The sequence below is a fragment of the Leptonychotes weddellii genome, chromosome 1 (genome assembly GCF_054177405.1).
Source record: "Leptonychotes weddellii isolate Sample4059 chromosome 1, ASM5417740v2, whole genome shotgun sequence".
Classification (NCBI taxonomy): Eukaryota; Metazoa; Chordata; class Mammalia; order Carnivora; family Phocidae; genus Leptonychotes; species Leptonychotes weddellii.
The window spans coordinates 43,829,390-43,846,879 of NC_138369.1; the positions used below are offsets into that span (position 1 = coordinate 43,829,390).

General features: G+C 46.3%; 1 protein-coding gene and 1 pseudogene across 6 annotated transcripts in view; both read left to right on the top strand.

Moving 5' to 3' along the window:
- The first annotated feature begins 1,248 nt into the window (after positions 1-1,248).
- Positions 1,249-17,490, top strand: part of MTMR14 (myotubularin related protein 14) — a 50,315-nt gene continuing 34,073 nt past the window's right edge. For 2 of the 6 annotated variants that reach the window (XM_081821692.1, XM_081821704.1), the window contains exons 1-3: positions 3,798-4,083; positions 6,047-6,195; positions 11,365-11,473. In XM_081821692.1, coding sequence (XP_081677818.1) covers positions 3,928-4,083; positions 6,047-6,195; positions 11,365-11,473 — 414 coding nt within the window. In that variant the 5' untranslated portion in view covers positions 3,798-3,927. Of the gene's footprint in view, positions 1,254-3,797; positions 4,084-6,046; positions 6,196-11,364; positions 11,474-17,490 lie in introns of those variants that run through there. The other 4 variants (XM_081821689.1, XM_081821714.1, XM_081821698.1 and 1 more) reach the window with 3 other exon arrangements.
- LOC145721807 (large ribosomal subunit protein uL13 pseudogene) lies at positions 11,485-17,072 on the top strand (annotated as a pseudogene).

The window sequence follows — 17,490 nt, forward strand, 5'->3', positions numbered from 1 at the left end:
AGAGACACAGCGAGAGATGGAACACAAGAACTGGGAGTGGGAGAGGGAGAAGCAGGCTTCCCGCCTGGCAGGGAGCCCGATGTGGAGCTCAATCCCAGGACCCTGGGACCATGACCTGAGCCGAAGGCAGACGCTTAACGACTGAGCCACCCAGGCGCCCCTGTATGGGTATGTTATTAACATACGTGTTCCAGAACTTGTATAAAATTCCTAAAAATCTGATAGGCCCTGGCTTAATATTATCAGTAAAAATTTCAGGTATTGGGGCGCCTGGGTGCCCAATCCATTAAGCATCTGCCTTTAGCTCAGGTCATGATCTCAAGGTCTTGGGATTGATCCCCATGTCAGGCTCCTGGCTTAGCAGGGAGTCTGCTTCTCCCTCCACCCCTCCCCCATGCTTAACCAACTGAGCCACCCAGTGGCCCTGGGAGCTGTTTTTAAAGGGGGAAGATAAGGAGGTGTGGCAGCGTATGAAATTTTCCCTTTTTTGGTAACTGTGTCTGGTTGTAAGTAGCCCATTGGTTAGTTAGGGCCTATGGATATTTTGAGGTGTGTCCCCTGGTGGGCCTGTCTGTATTCTTCCAGTGGGTCGCTGTGGTCCCTTTCTACATTCCATTGCTCAAGCCTATTTGCCTAAAAGCAACCTCTACATTTTAGGATTCTTTTCTCCACCTTTTCCCTTCCCCTAACCTGTAAAGATAATGCCATTGTGCATGTATCTCAGGTCATTACAAAGGAAGGTAAATCAATTGCTGGATTTGCTATGCTGCCCTGGTAATCCTACAGTTCTTTCTGCTTGTGACTGATTTCTTCCTGATTTCCAATGCCTCAGTTTCTCTGGAACAAGCTTGCTGGATAAACACTTCTGGGGAAGTGGAGACATAGTTACATGAAATACACAAAATACATAAACAAGTCAACTGGCTTAAAGAAATATTCTCAGTATTCTAGCTGGTTTGGATCATGGATATTGTTTTGTTGGTAATAATTATTACTGTCTCTCTATACGCTATATTCTCTCAAAAGTTTTAAATGAATGTGTGCAACTGTTGATCATCCAACAAATGATTTCTCTCCAACTGGAATGACAACAGAGAACTGAAGAACATAACCAGTTCCAAGGATATAATCCTGATATCATCTCTTGTGAATACTATACTGAGACCTGAAGAGACAATGGTAACTGAGAGTCACACTAATACTGATCTTTTAGAAAAATATATTTTATTTATTTATTTGACAGAGAAAGACACAGCGAGAGGGAACACCAGCTGGGGGAGTGGAAGAGGGAGAAGCAGGCTTCCCACAGAGCAGGGAGCCCGATGCGGGGCTCGATCCCAGGACCCTGAGATCATGACCTAAGCCGAAGGCAGACGCTTAATGACTGAGCCACCCAGCTGCCCCGAATACTGATTTTTTTTTTTTTAAAAACCATTCAAGAGAATGATCAAAAAGGCGAATGGGTGAAATAAATTTTTAGTCCCAAGATAGAGCCATTCCTGACTACCAGGTTAACAAACTGAAACTCAGATAACTCAGATAAGTGCTCTGCTTGACCAGAAACACAGTAGCTTTAGGCAGCCAACCCCCAAACACCAAGCCTGAAAGAGGACTTCAACTCTCTTCATTGTGACCTCAAACTTTCGAATTAAGTTCTTCCTTCCAGCTTATTTCTTAACTTTCAAGCAAAAGATCTTCCTGGCAAAGTATCAGATGGTGGGAACCAAAACTATCTCCTCAAGCAGTAAGGACTGCCCTTGCCAGCCAGACCTCACCCATGACAATGACTGACCACACCTTTACTGCCTTAGATACCCACTGACCTTCGTCCCACATTTTCCTTATATAAACCTGAAAGTATTTTTTGGCCTTTTGGAGTCTTTGAGATGCTAGTCGGCTCTCTTCCCTGTGTTGGCCTCATTGAAATAAATTCCTCTCTTGTTTCACTACCACTGGTTGATCTGCCTTAGGGTTTTGTCAGCATTGAGTGGCCGAACCTAGTCAGTCTGGGACCCCCCAGAGTCTGGTGCTCTTGCATCCCTATGCCCCGGCTACAAGCCAACTCTGGGCTCTATACTTACTTCCTTGTTCCTTATTCATTTTCAGTTTTTTTCTCTTCCTCGTCCCTTATTCTTTATCCTATAAAAGCTTCCTGTCTCCTGCCCCATTTTGCAGTTCTCTGGACCCTGGGGACCAGAGACTGCCTGCTTCAGGAGGTATTTAAGTAAAGTCTGTTTTTTTTTTTTTTTTTAAAGATTTTATTTATTTATTTGAGAGAGAGAGAATGAGAGAGAGCACATGAGAGGGGGAGGGTCAGAGGGAGAAGCAGACTCCCTGCCGAGCAGGGAGCCCGATGCGGGACTCGATCCCGGGACTCCAGGATCATGACCTGAGCCGAAGGCAGTCGCTTAACCAACTGAGCCACCCCGGCGCCCGTAAAGTCTGTTTTTATCACCCGTTAAAAAGAAACAATAGGTCCCAAATGGAGTCAATTTTGCTAAGCACCATCAAGACTTAAAACCTAACCTAGTTGCAGTTTCAGCCTCTCCCAGGAGTGTAATTTTAAACCAATTATTCAGGAATTTCCTGATCAGCACTAGTGAGGTAGTCTGCATTTTAATAAAACCCCCTGTCTGCCCTTAAGGAAAGGTAAACTGGGGCGCCTGGGTGGCTCAGTTGGTTAAGCGACTGCCTTCAGTTCAGGTCATAATCCTGGAGTCGCAGGATCAAGTCCCATGTCGGGCTCCCTGCTCACCAGGGAGTCTGCCTCTCTCTCTGACCCTCCCCCCTCTCATGCTCTCTATCTCATTCTCTCTCTCAAATAAATAAATAAAATCTTAAAAAAAAAAAAAGGGAAAGGTAAACTGATGAATGATCCAGTCTTTTAACTTCCTTGTCCCACCTTCCGACTATAAAACCCTTCCATTTTGTACAGTTCCCCGGAGGTCCTTTTCATTTGCTACCTTGGATGCTGCCGGGTTCATGAACAGTTGATTAAAGCTAAATTTCCTTGAATTTCTTTTAACACACCTAAATTGTCTTTTTTAAAAAATCATTTTGTAACACTACTAATCTGTTAGAGATAAATACTGAAATATTCACAGATGAAATAATGAGATTTGCTTTAAAATTATTCTACTGGCTGGGGGAAAGACTGATTAAACAAGATAGATTGGCATATGTTTATTATTGTTGAAATGGACTAATGGATACATGAGGGGGTCATTATACTATTCTCTCCACTTCTGTGAATGTTTGAAATGTTCCATTAACACAAAAAGAAAACTATGGTGCTTTTCAATCACAGAATTTCAACATAGTCATGACTGCCGTTTCCTTCTTTGATAACACGGGTTGACTACAGGAGCACTATAATTATAGGGAAGTTGTGAGGAGTAGTGTAAAAAAAAAGTGCCTTACGAAATGCTGTTTTATTTTTACTTACTATTATTACTATGATTGCCAACACTAATTAGTTGCCTCCAAGCGTTCCCTCCTCCTCTCCCTGTAGTGGTTTATTCCACTCTTCCTCCGGTTATTTCCCATAGTTCCTTCCTCCTAGTTCCCGCACTAACACCCCTCCCGCAGCCCCAATGGTTTAGCCCGGCTTCCCCAGGGAAACCCCGAGGGGCGGAGCAAGAGTTATCTGCGAGTAGCCTCGCTCCCTCTCCCTAGACCATTTGGATCGCTCCACATTTGGGGGTGGGTCGGTAATCACGGGGCAGGGCGCGAGTCCCGGGCTTCGATTGGTCAGGGCCGAAGTAAACATCCGGCTGGGTGGGGCGGGGCCGGAAGTGGAAAGGGAAGGCGACGGCTGAGGCTTTTCCGGAGGTTCCGGACTCGGAGTTGGTGCCTCCAGGTGTCATGGGCAGGGCTGAGGCGTGCTGAGGGGGACGCCGGGTGCTGAAGGGGACGCGGGGCTGGGCCATGGCGGGTGCTAGGGCCGCCGCCGCCGCCTCGGGGGGGCCGTCGGCTTCTTCGGGCAACCAGCCGCCACAGGAGCCGGGGCTTGGGGAGCTGCTGGAGGAGTTCTCCCGGACTCAGTACCGGGCCAAGGACTGCAGCGGGACGGGCGGCTCTAAGGTGAGTTTGGAGGTGTAATGAGCACCAAGAGAACTCCTTGGCTTGAAAAGTTACAGAGGAAAGGCGGAGGTCAGGGGTCAGAGGAAGGAGAGAGGGAAGTTCCCAGGATCTGGACCCGGCGAGTAAGGGTCGGGTTCAAAAACCGAAAAAGGAAGAACTGGGGTCAGAAGAAGCCAAGGAGGGACGTCCTTTGGTTTGACACAAGGCGTTTGGAGATCAAGGATCAGAGCTGAGGGACCATGTTCAGACATTAGAGAAGGGAAGCTGAGGAGGGTTTTTCCCGTGCATCAGGTGCAGGTACAAAAGTCTCACGTTGAGATGATACAAAAAAGTTTAGAGGATTGCTCCAGGTCAGAGGTCAGAATGGAACCAAGACATGGGCCGAGTGTGTTGCTTCCTTTAAAGCCTTCGGGTGACTTTAGGCCCATCCTTTTCCTTCCCCTACAGATAGGAAAACAGCCCGCACTCCCTCTATTCCTTTAAAAAGCAAGTCTCAGTTCCTCTTTTTTCTACTCTTGGGATTCCCTTCAGTCTCCTTATTGCCAGACCTGGAAGGTATCGAGCCTGGTTAAGGCCATTCCCATCCTAGCCACTGTTTGGCAGTCAATTGGAAATCTTGCAGATCCTCCTATCTCTTACTCCCCATGTGCTTTTGGCAGGTTTAGCATCAGGCTTTCCAGTGGGATTCTGTTCCATTCTGGGCCATGAAACTCTGGTTTGGCTCCAGGGGTACTACTTGCTGGAACATACTGCAGTTGGCATCCTGCTACTCTCTGGAGTAGCCTAGGGAAGACTTAAGTAATGATGGGATTTCCCCACTCTCCAAACAACCAAGTGGTTTTCAGAGCTTAGCCTGAGGACCACCTGTTTCAGCATTGTCTGGGATCCTTGTTAAAAATAAAGGTTCCTTGATCCCATCCAGTTCTACTGAGTCAGAATTTCTGAGGGTGGGAACCTGGAATTTGCATTTTTTAATAGGCTTCTTCATGATACTCATGCATCTTAAAATTTGAGAATTCCTAGTTTAAGCCACTATGAGTTTTTCCATTGGTCTTTTGAGTGGCTGTGGAGGGTCAGTGGTTTGCTGAGCCCCTCTTCCATCTTCCATCTCTAAAGATTAGGGTTGTCTTAAGTTATACCTGACTTTCACTGCAGCTGGCCTTAAAGCCTCTCCAGGCTTCCTGATCTCTTGTAGACTTCTCAAGATAATTACACGTCTTATGCCTTTTTTCTAGTGGACCTTTCCCTAAACTGTGAACTAAATAAGAGCAATTTTTTTTTAAAGATTTTATTTATTTGAGAGAGAGAGAGAGAGTGCACATGAGAGGGGGAAGGGTCAGAGGGAGAAGCAGACTCCCTGCTGAGCAGGGAGCCTGATGTTGGGCCTCGATCCCGGGACTCCAGGATCATGACCTGAGCTGAAGGCAGTCGCTTAACCGACTGAGCCACCCAGGCGCCCCAATAAGAGCAATTTTAAGGGGAGTTCATTCTTTTATTTGATAAATAAATGGAGTGTGGGGAGACAGCCTTGTCTGTAGCTTTTACTCATTACACTAACTAGAGTGTCCAGGTACTTGTCTGTGGCTAGAGAATGGGGAGTAATCTGGAGCCAGGGGAAGATAATGGATTAATGTTAAAGTAACCTAGAGCAAGAGTTCTTAATATTTTATGGATTGTGGACCACCTTGAAAATCTAATAAAAATTGTAGCCCTTTCCTTCAAATGCTTAACCGTTTCACTGCAACATTGAGGGGTTCAGAGACCTCCCAAAACATAACCGCATATAGATTAATGAAGTACACATCTAGGGCCTGTGTCCCAGCAAAGTGTCTCTTCCTGGCATTGAATAATAATCACAGAGGCACATGTCATTCCCAGTGACCTCTGCAGGTCCCGAGCTGCCTAATTCTCATACTCAGAATCCCAGAATCTTCTTTATGCTCAGGTCTCCTCCTCTGTGCAGGTTGAGCGCATTGAGAAGAGATGTCTGGAGCTGTTTGGCCGAGACTACTGTTACAGTGTGATCCAAAATGTGAATGGGGATATCTGTGGCCACTACCCCCAGCACATCGTGTTCCTGGAGTATGAAAGTTCTGAGAAGGAGAAAGACACGTGAGCATCATGTAACTAGAGTGTGCCTGTCTGGGGAGGCTCTGACATCTCATCCCCAGAGTCAGGAAATCTGCAACTGGGCGGGAAACTGGGCGGGGTAGACTCACTTTCCCCAGGTATGAAACCTTACCGGACTCTTTGTTCCATTCAGGGTTTGATAAGTTAGATTGACAAAGTAGCATGGCGTAGAATGAGAGGTTGGAAGTCACAATCCTGGACTTCTGTTTCTCCCCCACCCTAGGGCCCACTGACCTAAGACAGCTTACTTCACACCTCACCATTCTGAACCTTACTGTCCTTTTTTAAGGGAATGGGGTGGGAGCTGTGCTGTGTTGTTGACATTCTTAAGAGCACTTAACCATTTATAGGGCTTAAGAGCCTGAGATCTGAGGTCAGACTGCTTTGAGTTTACGTGCTGGCTGTGTAAGTATCTTGGGCAAATTACGTAATCTCTTTGTCTCTTGATTTTCTCATTGGTAGGTTTCTGTCTCTGTTTAGAAAAGTGGCTAGTGCAATCCCAGATGATAAGTGGGGCTGTTACAAGCCTGGCGTGTTTATTGTAAGAATTAGAAGTAAGAGCTACCATTTATTGAGGACCTACCAAGGCCCGAGTGCTTTCTCTGGGTAAAACCAGGTCACATACGAGCATATATAAAGCACCCGGCACAGGATACAACCAAAGGTAGTCAGTAAACGGTGGCAGTTGTTTGACACTAATAAATGATGACAGCATGGAGGCTCCAGGAAATGCTTTATGTTGATTTCAAAGTTTGTTCCCTTAGTCTCCGTGCTTGCTGCTGATTTTAAGAGAATCCAGGAGCTGTTGTCCACAGTATCTGTGAAAGCTTGGCCCTGTAGATGCGATGTTAATGATGAGTGCAGCAGGCCCTCACTATTGAAGTGTGCCCATCAGGAGCCTGCTAGAGACTCTGAAACTCTGGCTCCAGAGCCACTGAATCAAAATCACAGCCTAACACGATGCCCTAGTGATTCATACACACATTAAGGTTTAGGAAGTGCTGCTGCAGACAAACCAGGGAGAATGGTTAATTCTGCCTGGAGTGTGTGTGTTTAGGAAGAGCCCATGGTAGAGGTCCTCTTCAGTTGGAACTGGAAGGATGAGTAGCAGACCTGACATGTCCTAAAAGACCAATTTATATATGGTCTTGATCATCAGGCCAAAGAGTGTGGACTTGTGGGTGTTACAGTTTTTTTGTGCTAGTATCCCCTGAGCACTCATTAAAATCACAGATTTTAGGGTCCCTGAATCAGAATTTCCAGAATCTACATTCTTAGAGAGCTCTCTAGATGAGCCTTAATATACCGTGTAGCCTGAGGAACACTGCTAGAGGCCACAGGAAGCCAGAGAATGCTTTGCAGCAGAGGAATAACCAGGTGAGAGGAGTCTAAGGACTAAGCCTTCGATTCCTTACCTGTAAAATGTAATTTCTATTAAGTGTGCCATCTCATGAGGTGGTGGTGGGGTTCACTGAGAAAAAGGCAGGTATTAGGAAAACAAATTGTATGTAGATCATAGAAATTATATCCTCAGTCATATAACTTAAGAACTCCAGGGATCTCTGACCCTAAAGATCTGGGTTTTGTTAAGGCTCCATTATATATGGTTTCCATCCCTTCCTAACTTCTTCCAGAATTAGTTAGGTAGACTCAACATCTGTAAGCCCTTAGCTACAGTTTCTGAACAAGATCTCTTTTTCCTTGCCCTTGCCCTCCCCTCCACCCTCTTCAGTGCTGGCTGATGGTTTTACCTTGGTGCCCTGATGGCATTCTGCTATTAAGCTAAGCTTTAGTCAAGATGGTGCTACTTCAGCTAGACTATGAGCGAATCACCTGCGCTTTTAGTGACAACACAAAATCTGACTCAGTAGTCTGGAGTGGGGCCCGAGCTTCTGCATTTTCTCACAAGCTCCCAGGTGATGCCACCCCACCCTGTAGTAGAGGTACATTAAGGAACTGTGTCTTGGTTGCCCCATAGCAGCTTTTCCTGGAAGGAAACCAGCTCAGTGCTGATGGCAGTCGAGCCCTTAAAGAAGGGGAAATGAATGTTTGCCGAGGGCCTAATGTTTGCCAGGTGTTAGAGTTTCACACAGCAGCTCCCTTAAGCCCTGCAACAACCCAGTGAAGTAGGTGGTATCACTTCCATTGTCCCGAAGAGAAAGTGACAACCCAGGGAAGTAACTTGGCTTTCCTGAAGACCACAGAAGTAGTAAGCAGGGTGGGTTTAAAATCCGGGTCTTTCCTCACTCTGCTCCGTGGGTCTGTCTGCCTTTTCTTTCTGTCATCACCACAGTTCTTCCACCAGCAGAGCCGCACCTTCTAGGCCAGGGCCACGGTGGTGTATTTGTCACCCTAGAGGAGTTACTGAACTTTGTTTTTACTTTTTACTTCTTGTAAGGCCTTGAAGTAACTCGGAGTGGGCAGTGCCTTTCAGTTGAAGAGAAAGGAGTATATGCATGTTTAGGTGGGAAGAAACAGAACTTTTGCTTCTTTACATACCTGGCTTTGGTGTTAATAGGACAGTAATTAGACCGCATTACACAGGGTAGAACTGGATTTAGGAAGTGGTTTAGTTCTGTTAATCCACCTCCCCAGTTTAGCCCATCATCTGGGAATAGAAGTCTGGATAGGGATCTCTGAACAGCCAAGACATGTGTTTGTCAACAAGTGTTCATTGAGCTGCTGCCATGTGGCAGTGCCCAGGGATCCAGTTGGAAGTCCTACCAGATAGATGAAGTCCCTACCCTTAGATCTTTTGAGTAACACAGACCAATAAAGAAGCAATGACTGTGTAACAAGAACCAGAATTAGGGGAAGTACAGTACAGATGAGGCACTGGGGGATAGTGGTTAAGTTCTGTACCTAATTCCAACATGGGTGGGACTGAGGAGTCCCCCACACCACCAGTTCTTGGACACCAGCTGGGCGTCCTGCGATTCAGCTCAATTCTGACGCTATCTCCCCAGAGATAGCATCAGATTCCACAGGTTAATAGCTCAGTCCCACGAGACAAACATAAATACACAAGCCTATGTTTATTCATTCAAATCTGAGTATCATGTGCCAGATACAGCTCAGTGCTTAGCACTGTAAGAAAAAGATCCTAAGGCCAAGAGATAATAAAAATAAAAGCAGGAACTACTGAGAATGGAAGCTGAATTGTTTCTTTGAGTAGGGGAACTAGCAAAATAAACCACCACCTAGCCTAACCGGAAAAAGTATGCCACTTCTACATTAAGAGACTGCCCACAGCCCCTAAGAGGGAAATACTGGCATGTTTTCCATCTTGGTTTTATGGAGTTTGCCGAATGGAAGCTCTCAGCCTGGGAGCATCAAACACAGTTTGAAGGCATTTAGAACTCAGAGGGAGCTGCTGGTGTGACTCAGTGAGATCCTGTGGCAATAGATGGTGCTGATCAGATCTGTGAAAATGGCTTGGGGCCACCAAAAGGCAAGAGGAAGACTACTGTGGACAGTATTGTATGTGCTCTCTGTTTCATATTCTCCTGGCATCTGAGTTGAATTAGATTATTTTGTACTGAGGTGCCTTTTTTTTTTTAAAGATTTTATTTATTTATTTATAATAAATAAGCAGAGGGAGAGGGAGAAGCAGGCTCCCCGCTGAGCAGGGAGCCCGATGTGGGGCTTGATCCCAGGACCCTGGGATCGTGATCGGAGCCGAAGGCAGCCGCTTAACCGACTGAGCCACTGAGGCGCCCCCTGAGGTGCCTTTTTATTTCATAGAGAAATTGAGTGAGGGGAAGTGGCAGAACTTGGTTTTCAGTGAGCCATGGACTTTCTAGGGCATGGCTGGGTGGCCAGTGCCACCCTACAGGCACCTTGAAGAAGCACCCCAGCCTCTTCAAATTTGCCATTCTTGCTGACTTCAAAGAAGAAAAAAAAATGACTACAAAAGTAACATCTTAAATCAGACCTTACAGAAAAACACACCATGGGAAGTGTAAGTTCCGTTCTTTTACCCCCTTGTTCTCTTTCCAAGATCATCAAACTACTGGTCCAGGTTTTTATTTGAACCCCTCTTTTTAACTTCAGTTTCAGACCCCCACTTGACAGTAGTTACTGTGGCCTGCGAATATATCTGTAAAGGCTACTAAGAATCAGCAGTATCGTTAAAAGACTGTTAATCCCAACAGCATCCAGATAGACTTAAAAAGCTAACCACAGATGTGTAGGAGTTGAACTTACTCATTTGGAAACAGTTATTTGTATGCATTTGCTGTGCAAGAACACCTGGATGCCCAGAAGGATTAGGATGTAGAAGGAATTAAATGCCCTTGACCTGGAAGCTCACCCTTATAAGGAGGGAACATGAGCGTCTTCCTTCCCTTCTACTCATTTAATCTACATAGTGTCCCACTCTTAACTTTCCTGCCTCTCCTTTCTCGTGTAACTAGAAGCTCTGCCTGGCTGATTTGGATTGGTAGGTGAGTCTATAACAAGTGACCTTGTTTTTAGGGTCTACTGATTTGATTATGGCTTTGACTTGCTGGAGCTCATCTCTAAACCTGACTCTCTGATGTTCTGGAAGTTCCTTACCAAACCCAGTGCATTAACTACTATATTTCTCCGTGCCACAAATAGCTGCTTTTTTACCTCCTTTGCTCCAGCATTCCCTGCCCTGTTTGCTGTTTGGACTGTTAAAGATAGTTGGAATGTTGATGAAATATCAGAAGCTTATCACCATGTGAAATACGAACCTTCTTAGCCTGCCCCCTGAAAGATCACAAAAATGGCCCTGTGATTTCCATAGGGTCCCCAGGACAACTATTGTCTTACTCTGGGAGTAAAAAAATGTACACCCCGGACGTAATCAGCATTCAGTTTGCTATGTATATTTCTGTATTTTATGTACCATGTCTTCAAAGTAGCTCACTTGTTTTTTCATTTTAAGGATTCTAAAATCAGGATGACTTAAATTTTATTACCTATAATATAGCATTTTTTTTCTCTTCCTGAAAAGCTTAACATATCCGTGATCTAGAATTTAGGAATTAAAGCATTTACTAAATTTCAAATGAGTATTCATGCACACATCTGCAGACTTCGCGTGGGGTCTTTGTGAACACACACACACACACACACACAGCCCACTTAGAAGCCAGCCTGACCTGACTCTTGCCTGTGCCTTAGGTTTCAGAGCACTGTGCAAGTGAGCAAGTTGCAAGACCTTGTCAACCGTAGCAAGACGGCCAGGTGCAGAGGACGGTTTGTCTGTCCAGTGATCCTGTTCAAGGGCAAGGTAAGAATACACCATTCCCTTAGACCCTGTTCTGGGGTAACTGGCTGAATGCAAAGTGTATGGTCGACTTGTTCTCAGCATTTGCCAGCCAAGTGTTGGGTGATTACTGGGTGCCTGGTGCTGTGCAGCGCAGGCCATAGAAACAGACCGATTCTTTTTTTAAAGATTTATTTGACACAGAGACAGCGAGAGAGGGAACACAAGCAGGGGGAGTGGGACAGGGAGAAGCAGGCCTCCCACTGAGCAGGGAGCCCGATGCGGGGCTCAATCCCAGGACGCTGGGATCATAATGACCTGAGGCAAAGGCAGACGCTTAACGACTGAGCCACCCAGGCGCCCCAGCAACAATCCAATTCTTATACCACCTTCCAAGGGAGTCTATGTAGGGAAGGGATAGTCACACCAGAGTACCCCACCCTGTGCTTTTTTTTTTTTAAGATTATTTATTTATTTATTTGTGAGAGAGAGAGTGCCCGATCAAGCACAAGCAGGGGGAGCGGCAGGCAGAGGGAGAGGCAGGCCTCCCACTGAGCAGGGAGCCCAACGTGGGACTCAATCCCAGGACGCTGGGATCATGACCTGAGCTAAAGGCACATGCTTAGCTGACTGAGCCACCCAGGCGTCCCACCCCACCCTGTGTTCTGGAGCCAGATTGCCTAGGTTCAGATCCTGGCCCTGTTACTTCCTGCCTATACAAGGCCTCAGTGTCCTCCTCTATAAAATGGGAATAATAATAATGCCTACATCAAAGGTTTATGGACTACATTAGATCAGGTAAGTTAATACATTGTTGTTTGTTCATTGTTGTTCATCCTATAATTTACTAAGTGTTTACTGAATGTATATTAGGTTTCAGGCCTTAAGATACATCAGTGTGTAGACAAAAACCCTTACCCTCATGGAGCTTATACTCTAGTGACGTTCGTTAACTTGGCTCCCCAGTGTGGTCTCATTTACCTATCTTTTTATAATCGTTTGATGTAATTGATGTTCCCATTTTGCAGATAAAACGAAGTGATTAAGTAACTTTGCCAAGTTTACCAAAAGAGCTGGGATTTGAACTGAACCTGGAGTTCCCTCAGGCTACCACACTGAAATTGAGGGTCCTCCAGTGTGGTGTAAGAGAAGCTTGGACAGCAGTGTGGAGTGACTCAACCGGTGGCCTCATTAAGTGAGCAGGCCGTGGCTTGAGAGCACTGGAGGAAAAATAATGCTAGCTGGCACACAGATGGGAAGGTGCTCCTAGCAGGTGGTGCAACATGGGGAAAGGCATGGAGATAGGAACCAGAGGGGCCCGGGCACCTCCCTGGCTGGTGGGGAAGGTGCGTGCCAGGCCAGAGGATGGAAGGGATTGATTGCAGGAGGCCGAATGCTGCCCAAATTGCTTGCATTTGCCAGGAGAGCAGTGTGATTTTTGAGCAGGGAAATATAGGAGGAAAGTAGCTTTTTCGGGGGGATTAGTCTAGGAGGAGCAGATGAAAGTAGGGAGAGCCTGGAGGAGGAAAGGGAGCAGATGCAGTCTCTCTCTTCGGTTGGCAGATACATGAGCATGTGGCTTGCAGAACCCAGCTGCGGTTACCCAGTGTGGGTGGTCAAGTGCCCGGACAGTGAGGAGGAGAGATATGAGGCTTGTTTGGGCCCCTTTGTGCCTGCCTTTTCGTAAAATGGGAGAAGGGCAAATGTGAAGGGGGAGTTAGGAAAGGGGACTTGAATGAAGGCTTGCTTGGAGAGGTCGATTGTATGGAAAAGCTGATATGGAAGTTCCTGAAGTTGATCGTCTTACAGCTTTTTGTCCCCCCTCCCCCTTTGGGAAGCTGTCGGGTTCTTGCAAGTTATTGGAACTCCAGTTTAAAGACCACTGCTCTATGGAGCATAGTGCTTGTCACTAGAAATTACATAGGTAATACTCAAACCAGTGTTTGCCGAAGTGTGTTCCAAAGAACAGTAGTTTAAGGATATGCTTGTGAAAAGCATTCCCTGTCCGTGAATGAGAAATTCTGCATACCTGAGTTGGCCTGACCACAGGCTCCACATTCATAAAGTCCATTGGTACGTGTACATTGATGTAACAAAGGCTCAGAGACGTCTTGTAGCAGAGAGACCTGTGTAGCTTTGTCAGGTCTGGTGTTTCTCACTGCTTTGTCTGTACACCACGAGTAAGGAACTTTCCTGAATGTGTTTGAGAAGTGCCACACTGAACAGCTGAACAAGTGGGGTTGCTAAATGGCAGATTGTTTGCACTTACAGACTAGGCAGGCCTGTGAAAAAGAGCCCTAAGCCACCTGATTTCAGAGGAAGACCAGGGAGTTAGAAGGATTATTCTTTGGAGTCTTTGGCATTCATAAATGTTTATGAAGGCCTTTGCCATTAATCCTGCTTTCTTCTCCTTTTACACCTTCTTATCCAGGCAGTGAGATACCATTTCATACCTTTTGGCTTCCTCTGACACGGTCACTTTTTACCTCCCTACCTCCCTACATGGGCTTCACTCTAATTGCGTGTTTGAATGTCTGTCATTTCCTCTCTGCCGTAATCCCTTTGAGGACAGGGGCCTTGTCTGACTGTTGTCCTCCCAGCGCCTAGCAAAGTACCCACCCGGCTTAGAAGTGGAGGCTCAGCTCCTGCTGTTGGATAAAGCAGTAGTGGGCCCTGTGCTAGTGTCTGGGGCGACAGAGATGAGTAAGGCGGTCCTCATCCTCGTGAGCCCAGTGAGTGGCAGACAAGTGAACGGGCAACCGAGAGGGAGAGTAGGAAAGGTAGGGGAGCGTGTTCTGTTGTGAGATGGGGACCTCATCCTCAGATGTGTGGCACACGGCAGGCACTTGGTAGCTAGGGCGGTGATGGCGGTTTATTACTAATACTTCAGAGGCGACACCTCTGCTAGGTTGGGGAAGGCGGGTGTGTTAGGAAGTGCTTGCTTCCTTCAAAACTCACTTCAGTGTGGCTAGTGCAACTGAGGAACGAAGTGTTTGATGTTATTGCAGTTAATTTATAACTGAAACAACGTGGAATTTTTTTGTGAAACACAACCGTATTTGGGGTCAGGACTACTTTTTCCTTTAAATGCTAAAAGTAAAGAGGCACCTGGCTGGCTTAGTCAGTACCCCATGCGATTCTTGACTTCAGAGTCATGAGTTGGAGCCCCACGTTGGGCATAGAGATTACTTAATTAAAAAAAAAAATTGATTGTAAAAAAAACAAGGCTAAAAGTAAAGCATTCAAGTAAAATACAGATCGAATTTTAAAGATTTAGTACAAAAAATGTAAAATATTAATGATTTTTAAAGTAACTATATGTTGATATAATATTTGGGATGTAGTTGGGTTAAATAAAATATATTATCAAAAATTTTTAAAAACTCAGTTCAAGCATTTAAGGGTAAGGTGTTCTCCTATGCCATTTTCTTCCCCAACACTTGTATTTGACAAGTCATCTTTCTCTTTGTTTCCTCCCTTAAGAGATGGGGAGTAAAGGTCTGCCACTTTCATCTGCATGTCAGAGTTGGTTAGTAGATAAGCGAATCCTACAGAGCGATACTCCCCATGTGGAATTAGAGGCCACTCACAATTAGATAAATGGAGAGCATTCACAGTGCATCCTGCTTTCTCAGTCAAGAGCTAAGCTTAAAGTGCAGAAGTGATAGGGTTATGGTTTGGAGCCATGAGGCTCAGGAGCAGGGCTCAGGAGATAGAGTCTGCAGTCCAGTACCGCTTCCGCCAGGTGCCACCTGAGGACCTTCCTTCAGAGGAGGTTAGTGCCTCACTGGGGGAGATAGCCAACTTGCCCGCTCTTTTCAATCTGATGAGTCCTCTGGGCCCGCGTCTCGCTGCCTGACTTACCAAAAAGGCAAGGACAGACAGATCTAAGGGATATGAGAGAACTGGGACAGAAGGAGGTATCTGGACCTAGAAGACAGTTCAAGAAACAGTCTCAAAACTCAAGAGCCAAAGACAGTGTGTGTCTCTGCTCTGAAAAGATTCGACAACAACAAAAAAATGCAAAGAAAAGTGAGATTTGGTGTTAGCAACTTAGATGATGGGGAAGGGTGGGGATGGTAACACACGCCAGTCAAACTCAGAGAAGCTTTCCCAGGCGGCTGCCGAAGATGGCGGAGGGGCGAGTACTGGTGCTCGATGGCAGCGGCTATCTCCTGGGCTGCTGGGCGGCCATCGTGGCCAGCTGGGTGCGGCTAGGCTTGAAGTCACGCGCTGTGAGGGCATCAACATTCCTAGCAATTTTACAGAAACAAGTTGAAGTAGCTGGCCTTTCTCTGCAAGCGGATGCACACCAACCCATCCTGTGGCCCCTGCCACTTCTGAGTGCCCAGCCGCATCTTCTGGCGGACAGTGCGAGGCCCACTGCCCCCTCAAGACCCAGCAGGGCCAGGCTGCCCTGACCGCCTCAAGGGTTCCTGCCACCCTATGACAAGAAAAAGCAGGTGGTGGTACTCGCTGCTCCCAAGTTTGTGTCTGAAGCCTACACGAAAGTTCGCTTACCTTGGGTGCCTGGCTCACGAGGTTGGCTGGAAGTACCAGACAGTACTTGAAGGACAAGAGGAAGGAGAAGGCCGAGATCCATTACTCGAAGAAAAAGCTGCTCATGAGGCTACAGAGACAGGCTGAAAAGAACCTGGAGAAGAAAATTTTGACAAATACGCAGAAGTCTTCAAGACACACGGACCCCCGGTCTGGGCCCAGTAAAATTGGCTGTTTATTTCTGGGGTGGGGGGAACCCTCAAAACAAGCTGAATGCCACCTATTGTCTTGCTCCTAGGAATCAGACCTCCCCACTTAACGTGAGAGTTTCTCAGGTGCTAACCCTGAGGATTGACACTTCCCTGCTACAGTTTTCCACTTCCCTACTCCCCATTACTGGGGTGGTCCCCTTAGAGCATCTCTTAATGGGGGCTAGAGATGGGTCCATGGATGGACTTGGGAGAGTCCAGGAACCTCTAAAATGTAAGTTAACTGTGGTGCACACATTTTTTTCTGGGGATAGTTGATCATTTTCATCAGATTTCCAAAATGCTTTTGGACCCAGAGAAAATTAAGCAGCCCCCACCAGTGTGTATCCTCCTCAGGCCAGCAGGAATCCCAGCCCATGTCCTTCATCACAGACTGCCTGGACAACCTTCCCATGAATCTCTTCTTGTCCCCAGCCCTGAAAAAACACCACACGCTGCCTTAGGTTGCTTTTTTATTACCTGCCCCCTCCCCCAGACTGTCACTACCTCAAGAGAGCCGGAAGGTGACCTGGTGATGCCCACCCACACCCCTTTCCTGTAGCAACAAAACCTTGTCTCTCCTATTATCTAACAGGTAGAGAAAAAAAGAAGCCCTCAGGCAGTATTTTGCAGTCTTCAGGGACCTGCTTTACCTTGCCAGTCTGTGTGACCCATTCAGAAATGAACTTCACCCCTCTCTGTCATGCAGCTGTCCTCTCTAATATAAACTCCGAGCCACCTCACTGCCACCCCTGGCCTTTAGCTAAACTCTGGGTTAGTTGGCTTACCCATTACCACCTATATCCTCCCATGCCCCCAACCCTACTGGATCTCATTACAGTTTAATTAAAGATACAGCCTTAAAATTAGATTTTGAAGTTGCTTCAAAAACTTCTAATGAAGTTGTCCAGTTGCTTGGTTAGTTGGCTTACCCATTACCACCTATATCCTCCCATGCCCCCAACCCTACCGGATCTCATTACAGTTTAATTAAAGATACAGCCTTAAAATTAGATTTTGAAGTTGCTTTAAAAACTTCTAATGAAGTTGTCCAGTTGCTTGGTTTCTAGGATTCTAGCTCTCAAAGTGATCTTTAAGTAATGAGGAAAAGAGTAAAAAAAAAAAAGAAACAAAAAAACCCGTAAGCACAGATGTTGGCGGGGATGCGGAGAAAGGGGAACCCTCCTACACTGTTGGTGGGAATGCAAGCTGGTGCAGCCAATCTGGAAAACTGTATGGAGGTTCCTCAAAAAGTTGAAAATAGAGCTACCATATGATCCAGCAATTGCACTA